The sequence below is a fragment of the Filicampus tigris genome, chromosome 9, assembly GCF_054856515.1.
Source record: "Filicampus tigris isolate MCC_2025a chromosome 9, RoL_Ftig_1.0, whole genome shotgun sequence".
Taxonomy (NCBI): domain Eukaryota; kingdom Metazoa; phylum Chordata; class Actinopteri; order Syngnathiformes; family Syngnathidae; genus Filicampus; species Filicampus tigris.
This window is the reverse complement of record NC_141225.1, coordinates 8,788,017-8,806,652: the sequence shown is the minus strand read 5'-3', so window position 1 is coordinate 8,806,652 and position 18,636 is coordinate 8,788,017. Positions and strand designations below refer to the sequence as shown.

The window sequence follows — 18,636 nt, the reverse complement described above, 5'->3', positions numbered from 1 at the left end:
CATTTAGACACATCATACACAAAAATGCTCACAGGCATATATATTATTAATCCTCCCAAAAAATGACTAATATTACAGCGTCCAACTGAGTCACGTAGAGTAGTAGTGGGAAAAAAAAGTGTTCTTCAAGAGAAGCACTATTTTTCGTTTTAAAAAATCGAGTGGTAACTACAATCCTCTATTTTGTAACAAAGTTTTTTTTAAACCTATTGCCGTTGTCTACAAACATATATATCTTAACCATATATCAAGTTGGACTGGTTCTACTGGTTCTAAGTCCACAGTCGTGTCTTCTATATCACTGCCGTTACTCATTTCAGAGCTCCCGCGATCGATTGTGCCGCCATTACTGCTCGAAAAAATTCCTGATATCCTCCGACGACTCACGACACCGTCACATGTCTATTCTGTTGCATTTCATTGGTTAAGCGACCGAAAATCAAATAATAGAAAATAACGTATACGCTCTCCCGGCTTTAAGGGTAAAAAGACGCAACAACGCTCCCGGCTCTAAGGGGTAGAATCGCGGTTATGCCTTCCCGTCCTTAATGGATTAAAGTCGTGACATCCACACTATAAGATCTGGAAAAAGTGCCAGGTGATGACCAACAGGCAGCAACACAAATGCCCTCCAAGGGAACCCGCTTCAGAGCGGTTCAAGATGTGGCAAAACCCCTAGTAGAATGACCGCGCACCACCGATGGCAAGGGGCGCCCTGACGCATGAAAAGAATGACGAATGGTATGCATGAATCAGTTTAGACAAGCGCTGTTTGGAGAGGGCAGAGCTCTTGATAAGGACCCCATAAGAAACAAAAAAATGAGCAGATGTACGGAAGGTCACAGTCCCGTCAAAAATAAAAGCGCAGAGCCCTCACAGGACACAAGAGCTCCGGATAGACCCCACCGTTCCCAGTCGGAGGCACAAAAAGTGTGAGCCGAATAGGATGGTTAAAATGTGAGGCGGACAGGATCTCGGCGTTGGCGTTCGGCCACAGAGTGACACCAGCACCATGGTCATGCAACTCACGAAGGTCCCATTTGGGAACAGGAGGTGCATTGCATGGACGAAGATACGGACTCCTGATTGCAGGGGAGAAAGCGCAGCCTTCACAAACCGAGTGAACACCCTCAGAGAGAGTGAGAGCCCGAAAGGAATCACCCAGAAGTGCCAGTGACGGCCTTTGTAGGCTAAGCTTAGAAACCGCCTCCTGTGTTGAGGCGCAAAAAGCCGTGAAAGTAGACATCCTTCAGATCGATTGAAGTGAATCACTTCCCTTGGGCGACTGTCCGTAAGACATCGGCAATAGTAGGCATATCGAAGGGCGACACCTTGACATGACAATTGAGACCCCTCAGGTCCAGGATTGGGCGAAATCCGCCCGTCTTCTTCGACACCAGGAAGTAAGTGGAGTAGAAACCTCCGGGGTGCGCCATTAGGATCCCCAACTTCTATTGCGTCCTTGGCCGTAAGGGCGGAAAGCTCCTGGACTTGTGCCAGGGCCTTCGCTGGGTCGTTGATGATGTTCTTCCTGAACCAGCTCGGGGCAGGGGGCCGACGTCGGAACTCGATTCTATACCCAATCCTGTTTCCACTGACTGGGAGGCAAATGTGTAGTGTAGCAAGAAGATTATTTGAAAGCCATCAGATGATGTCACTCACACCGGCTCAATATCAACCTCTTCAGTGTTCGGCTTAGTTTGAAGGTGAACACTGCGTGATTGTGTATCTTTTTCCACATGAGGGAACCCAAAATGCTCTTTTATTGTGCATCACACGGTGTCATGCAATAATTATTCAATGTCTTCACCATCAGTCGCTAGTATAGCTAATTACAGCTGAAATGAATGTCTTCATTAGCGCTTGGTCATATGGGCGGCACCCACTGACAAGTATAACACGTTTTTGCCTAATTACGTCATGGTATTTTTTTTTCATTTACTCTATGTACACTCCTTTATTTTACAATACTGCTCCCAGTTAGCATATACAGTCGATATTTATCATATGATAAATTTGTGTTTGAGGCTCGTCGGACGTGCTCATATAAGGGTTTATTGTGAAAGTAAATCACTTTTTTTTTTTTAAACATTTGCTTAGTATGAAGAAATATTCCAGATACTTCTTTGTATAGTCTACTGGGATTGATTTTAGTTTTGTTAAACTTTCTTACACCCATGACATCACATACAGCCCTCACTTAAATCATTGTGTGCCTTAGAAGAGACGGATTTATTCGTTTTACTGCTTTCACAGCAAATACACACAGCGCTTTGATTTGGGATGAATTTCATGAAAAAAGTTGAGTTAAATTCAACATACTTGCTAAAAATTGTTTTTCTTGTTTTCTGAAAATATTCAAATACGGCCAAGGTAGTTATTATTAAACTATTAGACTAAAAATGTTTTACCACATAAATGATTGCTTTTGCCATAAAAGCTGCATATCATTAGCCTAATAGCACAATTGCCTAAATCATGTTTAACTTACCATACTGTTTACAAATCAATACAACATACCAATGATCTTGCTAAAAATTGTGTGTGGGTTTTTTTTTTTTGGGTGAGGGGAATTCAAAAATATTACTTGGGCAACTATGCTTTTTGGTTAGCAATGTTTTCACGCTGAAATCTTGACTTTTATCATAAAAGCTACATATTGTTCCCGTGGTAGCTAGGAAGCGCAGCAAATGAGCTCCGTAGTCCATCTTTCGCTCTGTACACGCATTTCTGCCCAGGCTGCTCGGTACAATACGCCTAACTCCGCAACAGCAACGATGATGTCAAATAAGACGGTTCCTCCATGCGTTTTTGTGTCACATCCTCAAAGATATGTGTGAGTACACTTTTTATTGTCCAATGTGTTATTTTCAACAGTGGTTAATTTTTTAAAACTTTTTTTGTCACAGTTAAGAGCCAAGTTTGAAAGTGACAGTCATTCACTTGACTTTGTCACACTGTTGCTATGCGGCGTCTGTCGACTATGTCACTGGAAAGTCACCTGACACTGAACCCGCTGAACTTATTTAGCACGGCCCGACCTACTGTAGGTGCTCACATTGTCTCCATCCTATTCATGGCATGTAGTAGCTGAGTGGGAGGAGAGGGGGGCAGACGCTCCCAATAGGAGTGACACAGGATGGATCAACAAGGTTTAATATAGACACAGGAAGGTCTGCATTGCCGAGGTGAAAATACCTCCCCGGATGGCAGCCAGGACCGCCAAAAGGCTGTGAGCCAGTGTCACGCCATCAAAATATAAAACGTATTCATCTGCGCTATGAATGCGATATGGGAGCTTTGAATTGCAGTTGAAGCCTTTCTGAGCTTGTACGTTTCTGAAATTGTGCCGTAAAAGTGGCAACAAATTGTCGCAGTTCGTGACGTCAAGCAAGATGTCGGCATGTCGGGCAAGTGACAACTTTACAGAAGTGTGCGCCGCATATCAGAGGCTGAAGCTGTTGGCTAATGCTAATCTATATTTGCTGCAAAGACATTTTCAGGGTTTAGCCATGGCCCTCAGTGAGTCAGTCTGTGTAGTCCTTGTAAATTAGCTGAATTGTGATGTCACAATCCTCAAAATTCAGAACGGCCCGCTCATGTGCACTTTTTAATAAACAGACAGCTCACTCACAATATATAGTACTTGGTGGTGTAATTTCACACTTGATGGGTGAGCAGGCACTCCAGAGACCCGACTATTTGTATACAAGACATTCAAATGTAGATGTTTCAGAATCATGTTTCTTTTTTTTTTTTTTTTTTAAATGTAATCTTAAATTGAAGAATTATATCTCGTTTCAGTGGTTTTCCCATTTTAACACTTAACAATATTTTAAATAAGATGACATTTTGTCCTTTGCATTTTTCTTTAAAGTAAATTATTGTCACACTTACATGACATTTAATAATGTTAAATTGTTACTTCAAACACTGCCAACACAGTCAATATATCCTAGCGACGTTTTATTCCCAATTAGGAAATCTGTGCAGCATCATCCTGAAGCTGATTGTTTTTTTTTTTTTGTTTTTTTGCAGACTTCAATGTTTCATTTTGTTTTTCAAGATAGAGTTTGCCTTGCTATTGTACAATAAACACAACCCAATCCCTCATCATTTACATTCTCTTTGCGTTGCCTTGCACGTCATTTTTTTGGCCTCTGTTGTAAAAAAAAAAGGGAAAAAAAACACTAAAAAACACACACAGACACACACTTTACATTGGCTCTCCTTCCCCGGAAAAATGTTGACGCTACACATTTTGCCGCTTTTTGTCACATTCATTTAGTAGCCCCTGTCAAAACCCCTTGAGAGATGAAATCTCCATCGGGTTTAACATGACTTCTGGCTGCATTAACCAGATGTTGAAACGTCCCAATTTGAGGCTCCGTCTTGGCTCAATTTCAGTTGATACTTCATTTCTTGTACACTATTTAGAGCCAGAGGAATGTATGCGCAGTTGCACTGTCTCGGGGGAAAAAAACTCTGGTTTTGTTGTTGACAACTACATATTTTTCTACATAAACACTAGATTTTTCTAGGTAAATGACATATTTGACACTAAAACCTGTGTATTCAGCAAAGAAAGCATTGTTTTGGAGCACAAATGCAATATTTTTGTTGAAAAATAAATACATTTTGCCCTGAAAATTACATATTTTGTCTCAAACACTAGATTTTGCCATATACTGTAAATGACATATTTTGCAACAAAAACCTGGATATTCAGCCACGAAAACCAAAGGGCCACATTTTGCCGAAAAACTAATTTCCCAATAAAGGTAAATTTGTAAAATGCTCCAGTATGCCAACAAATAAATTACCATACCAAAATTGCCATAAACTACCTATTTTAGGCCATAATTACCTGACATATTTGAAAAAATATAACATACATTTTTATATGAGCGACTTGCTTTTTGTCTGAAATCCTGAAATGGGAAAGACTTTCTTGCTTGACAGAAAGTAGTTCAGATGTCTTCTCCTTTGCCAGATGAGCGGTCACATTTAACCAATGTAATCCAGTAGGAATGTGCCGTCTGTAAAGCATTCCGGCAAATAGTGAGTCATAATCGTCTTTTTTATTTATTTTTGGTTGGCACATTGGTTTTGTACACTGCATCAACAAAAGGAACTAATTTTTGTTCATCTTGTAAGACCTTTTCTTTTAAGACCAATCAACATTCACACTTAGAGATAGTTGCTGTACATCAAGGTCTATTGATTTTTCCCTGGCACAAGATGGTAGCTGAGCTTCAACATCAAATGATAAAATGTTCATTTATTCAGTTTTTCAGGTTTGGCCAAAGGACAGTTCATTACATAGCACATGAATGTTTTTTAATGTAATAGAAATAACTACATACAGTATAAATCTGATCTGAAGAGTTTTACGTATGTACAAATGTGTTGCTATTCAAAAGCGAGAAACCCACAACGGCCACTAGCATAACTTGACAATGACAAAGTAATAATAAATAAAAATTGCTGAAAACTATGATGTTGGACGATATGTGATTTGTGGCTGACTCCGGGAAGACAATTTCCTTCCAGAATGCCTTGATATTCTTGGCATCTCATTGTACACCCTGTGTCAGAGGTGGGACAAAGCAGCCCCAGAACATAACAGAGAACAAGATTTCTGACATTGGGCAGCACAGTTTCACTCCAGAATGCCTGAGATTTCATTGTACACGCTATTCTTGATGTAGCAAAGCAGCCTCAGGACATAACCCAGACCAAGCTTTGACATCAGGCAGCACAATGTTGCTTTAAAAATGCCTTGCTAGTCTCAAGTTTTTGTCGTACCTTGAAAAGACTAAAGACACAATGTGCTTGATACAGCAAAGCAGCTCCAGAACATAACTGAGAACAAGATTTCTGACACTGGGCAGCACAATTTTGCTCCAGAATGCTTCGGTAGTCTTGAGATTTCATTGTGCTCTGCACAGATTTAAGAGGCCTTGTGCCAGATGTAGCAACGCACGCAGCCCCAGAACAGAAGCAATTTGCCAAAAAAGCTCCAGTTCTGGCCCATTTGTCCCAAGGACTCTCCCAGCAGCTTTGTGGTTTGTCAAAATGCATTTAATCCAATTCAGGTTTTGTCAGTTTCATGCTATTTCAGTGACCGTTGTGGGTTTCCTTCACACCAGTGTACCAACCATTCTGTCTGTACTGGTTACAAAAGTGGCTGTTTTTTCTCACCGGGACGTAGAAATTGCATCGCGAGTCGGACACATAGCCATCTGCCAAGGTTTTACAGTTTTTCTTACCCTAAATAGTCTGAATATTTGGAAATTTAGTTTGTGACCACAACGAAAACATCCAAGCATGGAGAAGAGCAAAAAAAAAAATGGAGCTTGGGGTTGTGTGTGTGTGTGCGAATCAAAACAAGCAAAGATGGAAACAAAGACAAGGGACCAGAGGTAGAAATGAACAAGGTTTTCGATGAGGCGGCAGAAGTGAATGTGTAAAAACAACATGTGTCCAACGTCAACACAAGTGCTTTTTTCACTCTCTCCTCTGGGGATTTTTGCCAAGAAAAGTCCTCACTTATTGGAGATTCAATTGCAGCCATTTTCAGAAGCTCTCTATTGCTTATTAAATGGAAAGTCTGTCAGTGTTTACCTAAAAAGATGGATTTGCTAAACATCCGGGAAATTATCAGTAGAGTGAAGCCTTGCCTGTTCTCGAGTCACTATTTGCCTTTTTTTTGTTTGTTTTTGTGTAAAACCAAACTAACAACTATTCATTGAAAAATACATTTTTGGGACTGATAGCTAGTTGGCTTAAGCCAACTGCCCTTGCAGTTGTGCCTCCCGACGTCGTCCGCACTTCAGGTGGAGTTTTGAACGACTATGAGGAAACAAACTACATCATTTATATTCAATACACGCTGTTTTGGTGTGTTCCATTTTCTGCGTGTAGTTTTCGTTCTCAAGTGTTGACGTTTTGACGGATGATTCCAGTAGAGATTCTACAGGCAAGCGAGGCTCTTTGTGGGGTTGACACCGGAGAAAGCAGGGTGGTAAAGCTCACAAGATGATGCAGAGAAAGTTACAGATTGTTTTTGGCAGTGGTGAAATTTACCATAAGGTACAGAAGTGCCCATCTAAAGATGGTCATTTGCAATATACTGTGTGATAACATTTAAATGTTTAGGGACACTTAAAAATGTTCTTATTTTTGAAAGTGAGGCACTGTTTGTTAGCATGTTGAACTAGACTGTATTTCCAATTATCTTCATAGAAAAAAAAAATGCTTTTCTCAATCTGGGTGTTCACTTGGTGACTGCTGGAGTATGTGTCATACAATTTTCAACAAATGTTTCAAAGTTCCAATGGTCAGAAACATTCCAGAAGCTCACGATCAACAACTGGACATATTTTCCAGTTTTACCATCAGTCAGCCAGTCATCCTTGGCCAAATGTTTATTGTGAAAAATCCCACAATACACCTCAGCGGGACGGCCTTAGGTCAGGTCCAGCCAGTCGGGTTGCTTGTGTGGCTTACAGGTGTGAACGTCCACCGTGTCCTCGCAGTTGTTGCACTGGACCGTGCAACACCACTGGAACTTGCACTCGCACTGGCTGAGGCGTTTGACGCGCATGGTGTCGTAGCCTCGGCCGCAGCACATCACTTCGCAACCGTCGTTGCCCCGTGACGATTTGTTGCACACGCGGCCCGCTGTGCCTAGTGAGCCTACCGAGACAAAATAAGCGTTAATATCGTGGTGCCACATCCTCTAATCTCCAGTTTAATGTTTTAAAATAACTATCAGAGAGTTGTTCTTATTGGGACTCTGCCAGACATTTTTCCCAGGCCGAATTCTCAAACCAAAAATCATCTTACTTATACTGAACGATATGTGATAACAAATGTTGTGGTCGACAGTCAAAGTCTGCAAGTGTTTCCAGTCGATGCTCTAGATGTCACAATTCTCAGACTTGAATTATCTCTCTATGTCATACTTAGTTCTGAATGATTTATTGCACAGGACAGACCAGGCTGAGGAGTTCAGAATTTATTGTGAACACTTGAACAGTCAGATTTGTCAATTTACCATTTTGCATGTTTACCTCACATACCTGCTTCTCGTCTGAACTCGTAACAGTCACAAGTCTCAACTGATATTCCTCAGCCATTTGTGGAACTACTTACTGTCAAACTAAGATGCCTATTTTACATTGTAAGATATTTCACACCAGATAGCCCAAGAAATAATCAGCGCTTGTTTCTAGCTGGCACTCTAGCATTTGTCTTTCTCAATTTCCTCAAAGTTTAGTGAAATTAAATCACTATGTCAAATAAAGAATTGTGTTTATGCTGGAAGACATTTTACACCAGATAGCCCATGTAGTTGAGGTCTACAGTAAGTTTGTGTTTCTAGTTGGTGTTCCAGCCGTCGCCATTCTTACTCACTTTTTTCAAACTTGTATTTCACCATTTCATATGAAGTCTACTTAATTTCTTAAAATTCATTTTAAAGGATGTATTACACAAGACAGACCAAGACGGGGAGTCAAAATGTCATGTGCATGTTCATTGTGCAGATTTCTCAGTTGATCGTCTTTTATGGCTTTATCTCACATACTTGTCTTGAGTCCGTCCTCTTACGGCCACACTTCTCAACCTATCCTCTGCAGACTGTCAGGGAATGATCTTCTTACAATGTCAAACCAAGAAGCTTAATAATATTGCTGGACATTTCAAAACAGTTACTCCCGGTAGTGCTCTACAACAGTCACAATTCTCAATTGATTGTCTTCGGTTTTTTATCTCACTATAACACTCACTCAAACCAAGAAACCTTGATACTCAAGACATTTTACACCAGATAGCTGAGGTTAGCAACGTAATCAATGTCAGTATGTCTTTTTAGTCTCTGTTAACAGTGGATTGTATCACCTAATCTCCTTCAAACTGTTTGTGAAACTATGAAAGTATGACGTAACATTCTAAAATCAGATGACTCAAATGAACTATCAGCTTTCCCACAGAGGTTACATTCCCAGACTGCTCATTTGAATACTCTCCGACCTGAACCCAAAGCTGTGCTCAGGTGTGAAGATCAGATGCCACCAATCTTGACAGAGTGTTCCTGATGTGAAGAGAAGGGATAAGAGAAGATATTTCCCTCAGGCTGAGGGGGATCACTGCTTAAAAATGACCAAAGGAAGGATTTGAAAAATAAGCCCGCATGTATCCCCGGGCCGTGAATTCCTACACAATGGAGATTAGCAGCGAGGAGGCATCATAAGCTCATTTTAAGATCACATTTTAACAACCTGTCCTTTGAGTTATTACATCAGGTATCAGCCCAAAGCCAAGGAGGAGCGAAGTTATTCCGTTTAAAAGTGCACCGCGTCATCTAAAAAGTAACTGGCGAGCGGCTTCACGCTCTGTTGAAGAGACTGGATGTGAGCAGGGAGACGGATCCTTAACAAGGCAAAGCAAACTGCAGGAATTAAAGCGGATGGGAAAGGGCAAATCGGTGGACTTTAAGCTGTGATGGAATGCGAACCTTCACTTGACACCTCTGGTTTTCATTTTGTTTTCGAAGGTGACGTGGCATCAAGCGAGTGCCTGTTTGGTCAATGGTGAACTGCGAATATAGACCGAGATATTGATCGAAATCTCGAAACGCATACTGTAGCAACACATTCCTGAAAACCACCTTGTTCAATAGTGACAAACTCGATGGACACTTCTTGAGGTACCCCTACTAAAATCAGCTCCACTCTCTGAGATACGGCCACCAGATCTCCAGGAGCTCCTGTGGTATTGCTACCAAACAGGTCTACTTGCTGAGGTACGCCTTCTTAAATCAACTCCATTTCCTTGGCCCCCCCTACTTAAATGAGCTTTGTCCACACCGTTTGTTGCGCACTGCTCGAGCATCTCCACTTTCTGAGGTACCCCTATTCAAATCATCTTATAGGCCATCCACATTGGTTATTTTGCTCAAGCAGCTACACTTCATCCCTTATTATACGTACAACTATATGACTATACAAATAAACACATTTGTCCGCACTGGTTCTGCCGCATTTGAGCATTTTCACCTCCACTCTCAAGACGCTATTCTTCATTAGAAACACCGACATAACAATATATCTGTTTTTTTAATGTGCCCGTTGCGGTGTATGCGGAATGTTTTTGATACCTGCCGCTCGGTCCATGAGGCAGTAGTCCGGCGAGTTTTCCACGTACACCAGCTCGTTCTTGGCACTCCCTTTGAAGTCGTGCTCGGCCACCATAAAGCCGGTACCGTCCTGGTTCATTGTCACCTCCACGGCTGTGTTGTATTTCTTGCGGAGGTAGTCGCCCGTCCGCCTGAAGTCAGACATAGCCAGCCAGCAGGTCCTCAGGGAGCAGGAGCCGCTGACACCATGACATTTGCACTCCAGCTTCATGAAGCGCTTGACGGCCTGCAGCAGAGGTCAGAGTTGACGGGGTGTTAAGCCTGCCATGTTGGCCCGTGGCCAAGGTGTGAATGACCCTGCGAGGTAGGTTCACTTCTTCTTTTAAAGATCCTCTTTCGAGAGGAAACTATGGTCTGTGGGACATAAACACGAGAGTGCGAGGGTAAAAGGGACAAGAAACTCTAGGAACTCCACTAAGCACGAGACCCGACCCGCAAGATGAGCAATGGTCAAGGCAATCTACTACCGGTTATCTTGGTGTGACCTTAACGTTATCATGACGCTAACATGAAGCCACCTGGAGTTGTCATATAAGGGTAGAAATCTCGCAAACACTTTTAACTCATTCACTGCCATTGACAAATGTATTTGTCTTTTCAGCCATTCAATCCCAGGAATTTATTTATATTTTTTTTCAATTTTTTTTTCATACATTTAGGGTAAACGAGAGTCTAAAAATGCCTGGCAGTGAATGAGTTTAACAACAGATTGTTTTTTTCAGCGGTTCCTACGAATGTGTCATCTCCGCCCTAGACTCGGACGACCTCTATCGGCAGATAGATAGTGAGTATACTAACACAGCACCAGATTTATCCGAACTGGACAACAACTCCAACCTGATCCGTTTGACGAGAGTTGACACACAATGTCAACTGCGTAGACCACACAGACTGAGTCTTCCCAAGTGTGCAGCCCCTGACTTGGAGGACAGCTATTGGCAGACCCTAAAGATATTAGCGAGGATGCTAGCTTGGCAGTAGTTTGATCAGAACTAGAAATAAACTCTAGACTGACGCACATTACAAGGGTTGAAACACAATGTCATCTACATAAACCATTTACATTGGGTTTTCTGTGTGTGTCACTTGAATGTGTGACTTGGCAGACTCCAAATATATTAGCAGGGATGCTAACATAGCAGCAGTATATCATAACCGTACAGCAACTCACCATTCTTCCACAGCGATTGTTGTGCAGATTCATGAGTGCCCGGGCATCCTTCTCCATCCTCTCTCGGGCGTCCACAAAGGCCTTGGCAAATTTGATGCCGTAGTTGATGTTGTCACTGCATCCGCCCCAGTCGAAGTTGCCCCGGTGGTCGCTGGCTTGCCCGCGCTTGTGCCCGTCGCAATTGCAGATCTTGACATCGCCCTGACTGCATGCCCGGGTGATGGCGTAGACAACCCCGGCCGACGAAATGGCGTACACGAATGCTGCTTCTCTGCTGCCTGGTGAAAACAGGAACAAGTGTGACTAAATGCAGTAGATTTACCTTTGACTACCTATTTATATACAATACAGAGTATTGATTCAATTACCAAATTAATGTGTATACTGAAAATCATGTCTGATATTCCTTATATTCCTTTTTTTTTTTTCAATTAATTTTCTCAGTTTTAACTGAGCTGCTGAGACTTCTGCTCCACCGGTGCTCAGGAAACACGGGCGGAGCCATGTTGTGGGCCTGGGTGTGCACAGGCCCACCCACATTGACAGACTGCCCGCCCAGTGAGATTCTTGAACAAATACATCCTTTACATTTTTAGTAAATTATGAAATTATTTGGTTTTCTTTTTAATTGAATATTAAGTATGGCATAATTGTGGTTGTCTAAGGAAGATCTGAACTTCATATTATTCAGTTTGTCATTTTATTTGAATATACGATGTGTGGGGACAGGAGGATTGTGTTAAGTGAGAGAAATATCCAGGCCCACCCTGATTTTTCCAGGCCCACCCATTAGCCACATTCTGGCTCCGCCCCTGCAGTATAGTGACTGATGTCATAGAAAATTGCCATTGTAACTTCTTGTTTCCCCAATTATGCAAGGTCCCTGTGTAAAAAAAAGTCTTGGTTTAATATACTGCCAAAATATAACACGGTAATAGTTGAAATCATAGCGGTAAAGTCAAAATAAATACTAAATAAAAGGGTCTAAATAAGCCTGCTGTTGATTGGTTTAGTACATTGCCATTGGGTGAGATGCTAAGAGAGAGGACCGTTGTTCAAGTAGTAGTCAAAATTGTATAAAAAGGTTTGGTTGGTTTAGCACATCTCTCTTGGATGAGACAGTAAGGATTGTAATTTGGTATGGTCTAAATCAGTAGTGTCAAACTCATTTTTGTCACCGGCCACATCGTAGTTTCGGTTTCCCTTGGAGGGCCATTATGACTGTGAACCCATATAAATGTATGATCGCCTTATATTATCGCACATACTCAACAAATTGGTCGATAACTAGTGTTGAAATTTGAAGCCATTTGGAAAAAGCGTTGTTTGTTGTAGAAGTCGGGTTGGTAACAAAAAATGCTTGCAAAATCTCAACGTTAGTAAGAGTGAACACAATTTGCAATTTTTGCTCTTTTGGTAAGAAACATGAAATCGACGCACATGGTGGGCCACATAAAATGATGTGGCGAGGCGAATCTAGCCCCCAGGCCTTGAGTCATAGTCCAGATTGTTGTTTGGTCTGGTCAAAAGAGTTGTCAGAATGGTTTTGCTTGGTTTCGTACATTTTTTGCCAAAGGTCCTTATAGGAGCATGGTGGGAGAGATCAGTCCATGTATGGTGGATTGTAACAGGCATAGCAGCACGTCAGCCATGACATCGCAGCCCGGCCGACTCTCCTTTCACCTTTTTCCTCATGTGCACATGTGGAGGCTTTCTCAGTCACTGGCCTTTGTTTTCATTTGAGAGAGAGATGTGGAGATTTGGGGGGTTATTCGGGCCCACACCACACACACACACACACCTCCATCTCCTGTCCTCATTCCCGCTCACGCAACCAAGCCGAACACAGGCGATATGTCAGGCCGTCAAGCTTTGTCCGGCTGCCAGAAACATCTCCCCAAATATTTACATCTCCTATTACTGTTTATACATCACCAGTGTGGATCTCTCAATTGCGCCGCTTTTTTTTTTTTTTCCAAGAGAAAATCCATTTTCCCACTTTCCCTTATTCCCAGAGAAGGAGAAAAAAACACCTCTTTGTGTTTATACGGCGGAATTATTCATGAGACATCCATTCATTATGTGCTTATCTGATCGCGGCGGAGACATTTACAAGGGTGATTAACTGGAGTGTCTCACACAGATTGGAAGAGAGCCACATTCCCCATCCCAGTTGCGACGACTCACTTCGCAGCATCACCCTGCCAAACACGGTGTGGTCACGCTCCAGCGTGCTGCAGTTCCAGCGCTGGTGGCGGAACTGGTGCTGGCACTCCTCGATCCACTCCTTGGCGCCCTCGCCGATGGACTGCATCAGGTCCGGGTGGCGCTGGCACAGCTGCCGCTGCTTGTTGACCAGGCCCGGGATGTTGGCGCAAATCACCCGAGCGCCCAGTGCGCCGATGTACCTGCGCGGGGGTAGGGTTCATTAGACGTCACTGCAAAAGGTATTGACATTTTTATATTTGAAAATCAATTTATGATTTTGTAATCTAAAAAATATATATATTGAATATGATTCCAAATTTATTAAGGCGCCCATGAATAACAATCAGAGGCCAAATGTCAACGGGTTATGGGGGGCTGCGACTATTAACCAATCGTTAATGGAGAGCAGCGGGTGTGCGAATGCCCACCTGCCTCGAGTTGGATGCCTGGGACCGCCCCGCCCTCGCCCCTAATCCACTCCCACCAATGTAGCAGTCGCACTCGTGGGCCTATATGGGTTTTTGCATGATAGGGTTTCCAGCAGCATAGTCACTTGAAAGTGGCTCTGGTTCTTCACCCAGCCAAATCAAAGATGGACAAAACTATGCTTGGTAGTAAATTCGTTTTTTTTGACAGTGGGGCTGGAGGTCAGAACAGCTCTCACATGGAACACATTGTGAGAAATATCTTACATTGGATCTCCCCATGAATGTTAGTGCTAAAACACTGAGGATTTTTACACGAAAGTCAACGCATTTCTTCAATATTTTTCATCGTTGACTTTTAAATTGGAATCTTGTGCTTGTTTTTCTTTGCCCTCGAATGGCTTAGGTGGATGCCACGTTCAGCATGGTGGAGAGCTTATGAAATTCCTCCCGTTCAGTGAGAAAGTACCTCCTCGGTTGTGACAGGCCTATTGCTTCCTACTCCAATCACACTCACTCACTCACTATCTCTCTCATACGCTCTCTCTCATACTCTCTTTCTCTTTCACTCTCTCACACTCCCACTCACACAGATAACCCCTGACTTTATTGCAGTGCTTGAAAGGGGCCGATCACATGCCGCTGTGCGGTACGAGTAACTGTTTAAAAAGTCTACATCCTCACAAGAGTCCCTTTAATCGCTGCGCGTCGCCCAGTTTCCACTCCCGTTATGGCCGTGGCTCCTCGAAGTGAAGCGGTGTGGCCGAGTGCTAAAAGCTGAGCAGGGGCGCTACTTGTGTTTATTGTCTTGTTCGCAGCAGCTGAGCCAAAAGACACTTGAGGACGCGCACTTAGACAAAGAGAGGCGCCTAATGGTGGTAACAAATAACTGGATGGATGGCTTGTATAAAAGTGCCTGCCCACCATCCAAGTGTGAAATTAAACAAGCGAGTAAATCGTTAGTGAGCTGCCTGTACAGTATCTAAAAAAGCACTCCAGCCCCACTGTGATGTCACTGTGGGGCTAGTTTACATCACAACCGCCCTCAAACTGAGTTTATCTGCCTATGACTTAGTCAGCTCAGATGAGTGATGATCCAGAGCCACTTTCAAGTGACTCTACATTGTCTGAAACACCCAACGCCCCCTGTGGATGTGACACTCCTGCCAGCATGTCAAATTCAAAAGGTAAGCAGAGGTGCATTTCATTTTACTAAATGCGCCTAATGTCGTTAACCAACAGAGTTAGTAGCACATACTTAATTGTTCGATACACACACACACACAGTGTAGTGTCTGAAGTACTGCCTCCACGAGTGAAAATGCTCGCCTTTACTGTTAACGCAGACCCTTTTTTAGACTCACGGTTTGGCAAGTATTTCCACACGTGGTTATCATGGTAAGGAAAGCTGTAAGCCAAGGAAAAAGCCAAGAGAGAGGTCATTTTGTGATACTCCTATTTAAAATTTTGCAACCAGGCTAACATTTGGCATGCGCTACTTCACGCATGGCGCCGGCAGTTGATCATTTGGCAGTAAATGTGGTAAAAAAAAAAAGTCCACGAACAAAGAAAGAGAGTTGCAGCTTTGATGCTCGCTGAACTGTTGTGCATTTTTGTCTTCCTTGTAGGCCGCTAAAGAGACCTGATTCAAGGCTCATTTGTTCACGCACCAGCGCCCACACCTGACACTTAAGCCTCAGCTAAAGATGGATGGGACAGGATAGGGGAGATGATGTACACCCGCCCACCAAACCATTCATCTTCATCAAGGCATGGGCCAAAATATTAGGTAAGCCTCTTACTAACATTTATGAATGTTTTTATTATTGTGCGTGTGTGTTTGAGAGGCTTCTCGTGGAGCTCAATGAGGTTACCAAAATATCAGGAAAAGCCCTCAATATCACTTGCGTCGGGCAGAATCCTTGCACCTCCAATATCAGTACTTTTCAGGAGACCCCAAAAACGCAACCGTTAACCTTGCAAGCCATTCTCAACACTTTAGATTGGTCAATACATTTGCAAAAATGACACCATACCATTATTTGTGGAAAAAAATTGGAAATGTACCAAATTGTGACATAGACGCCAGCGATATTTATTATGGTTTATTATTCATTTATGTTGTATTCATTTAGTAATGTCCGTTGTTTAGTGTTTTCTTTTGTTGTGTATTTTTATGTTTAATAAATAAAATATAGTAGCATTACGTTAGGATTTGTTTTCATGTGTTGCTTTTGTATGATATATTATTGATTATTGGTAACACGAGCTGATATTGAAAAATGTGTTCATGACTATTATTTAATCATTTATTTTTTACTTTTTATTATTTGTTACAATTATTTATCAAAAACATACGTTTTTATAAAGTTTTATTTCTGTTCATTTGATTGTTTACATTTTGTTATCCGTAAAATAAATTATGATAAATAAATCAGTTATTTGTAATTATTTGTAACTTATTTCAGAAAATGTTTATAGTTAGTGGTTGAAATTTTTATTATATTTCAACTTTTTTTTCAATGGGTAGGTTAATTCCAAGTATTTCTTTCTGGAGTGATTATTATTGAATTTAATTTACTTTCCACGTTTGTATTTCTGTATTTGCCATCTCAGCATACAAATGCGATGACGCAAGTGTTCCTGGACAGTTTTAGTTCCATGTGCAGTAGAAAAGATGTCAAATAATGCATATTAAAAGAAATTATACTGTATACTAGGAAAGCCCGTTCAACGTGAATTAGACGTCAATGGTCCCTCACCACCAGGATGAGTCCACTCTTGGCGAGCAGGCGAGCAGCAGCCAAATGAGCATGTACACTTTGGCTTTGGAGTTTCCACGCAGCGTCCTCTTGCCCATCGTAGAGTCCGGAGATTGCTCTCTCATGTTTGGTCACGGATCGGTGCACGTCCGACGTCCATCGTTAATGATGAAAAAAAAGACAATAAAAAGACTTTTAAGCGCTGTGGTCAAGCTCCATCAATGAGTCGCAGTGCTAGAGCGTCCGCTCTTTTCAGTAGGCGCAGGTAGGGTGTCGCGAAATTCACTGCCGGATCAAATCGTGATTACAACGCGATTCATTCATGTAACTTATTGGATTTCTTTGTAGTATTGAAAAAAAAAAATATGTATGATTATTTTTCCGTGGTGCGCGATTGAAGATGTGCAAACACTCCGCACGCACGCGCTCTTCCGGCGCGTCAAACGTGTGTGATGGGATGTGACACACCCACCTACTCCGCCCCCCTGCGACCACCCCACCATATAACCAAACCCACCACCCATCACCTCCTTTTTTTAATAGTTTGAAAGATACAAGTTTTAAAAAATCATTGGGATATTTTTAGTTCAACCCAAGCTCTATCTATCTATCTATCTATCTATCTATCTATCTATCTATCTATCTATCTATCTATCTATCTATCTATCTATCTATCTATCTATCTATCTATCTATCTATCTATCTATCTATCTATCTAACTACAACAAGAGTATACTAATATACTAATAATTATTGTTATCAATGAAAAAAACTCTTTATTATTAATCAAAATGAACAATGAAGAAATAATTAAAAAAATTACATGATCATAAGAAGTCAAAAGCTAAAATTATCAATTAATTAATTGTAAAAAATTACGGATATTTGAAACCACCTCTTCTCTGAGTTTTTACTTTTGAGTACTCATCAATACAGAGTACCGATACCATTAGTACTTTGAAACAAGAAATTTTCATTAATATAATGACAAATAATTGCGACCCAAGAACTTCTTTCTTTGCGATGCACAAGATGATTTGCCAACCTGTCAAAGCGCTGCAGTGTTGTGCTAACTACTAGCGAAGAGGACTTAAACTGTCAGATTTTATTAGATTTTTTAGTTCTTTTTTTTCATTTTATTTTTTTATATAAACTTTAAAGGTGAAGTCAACCCAAACATATTTTTTTCCACAATATGTTCTATGCAGGTCCACTAGTTGCAATGCGAGATTCAGATTATTATTGCGTTTGTGGAATATAAATTAAGCAGCAAAATGCACCCGCTTTTCAAGCCATCTCAGGCCTTTTGTCATTTCTGTCGACTGAAGATGACATCGAAGTTGCTCAGGCCTCGGATAAAGAACAATCACGTCTCACCTGTTTTCTGAAGCTGAGCCATGATTCGATTTTGCTGCTTAACTCATATTCCACAAACTCAATATTAATCAGAATGCCGTGTTTCAATTAGTGGGCCTGCTAGGAATATATTCTTGAAAAAAATATGTTTGGGTTGATTTCCACTTTAAATATAGAAAAATATTATTTTCCTTTATTGTTTTACGATTGTAATGCAAATGAAATAATCAAAATAAAATCAAAGCAACACCAACTGAAGCTAGTATTGTTCAAAGGGATAATACATCATAAATGATGTCAAACAAATAGTACACATTCAAAACTAAAACATTACATAAATAGGCAATGAAAAAGTGTTTAAAAAATAATGTTTCGCATTTTTGTAATCCCAATTTTTTTGTCACTGTGTGTCGTGATGTCACTGACATGATGTGACATTGTGACGTCATCGTTGGTTCAACCCGCCCGCCAGCTGCGCTCTTCCAGGGGCTCCCAGAGGCGGGTGGGGGG

General features: G+C 41.5%; 1 protein-coding gene across 1 annotated transcript; it reads right to left on the bottom strand.

The window, feature by feature from the left end:
• Positions 1-4,884: 4,884 nt before the first annotated feature.
• Positions 4,885-17,172, bottom strand: LOC147141828 (protein Wnt-2b-A-like). The gene is made up of 5 exons (XM_086039867.1): positions 16,771-17,172; positions 13,563-13,783; positions 11,376-11,653; positions 10,166-10,430; positions 4,885-7,701 (listed from the first exon to the last, which is right to left on the bottom strand). The coding sequence occupies exons 1-5, from the start codon at positions 16,893-16,895 to the stop codon at positions 7,472-7,474; spliced, it is 1,119 nt and encodes a 372-aa protein (XP_085895993.1). The 5' UTR covers positions 16,896-17,172; the 3' UTR covers positions 4,885-7,471.
• Between the last annotated feature and the right edge of the window lie 1,464 nt (positions 17,173-18,636).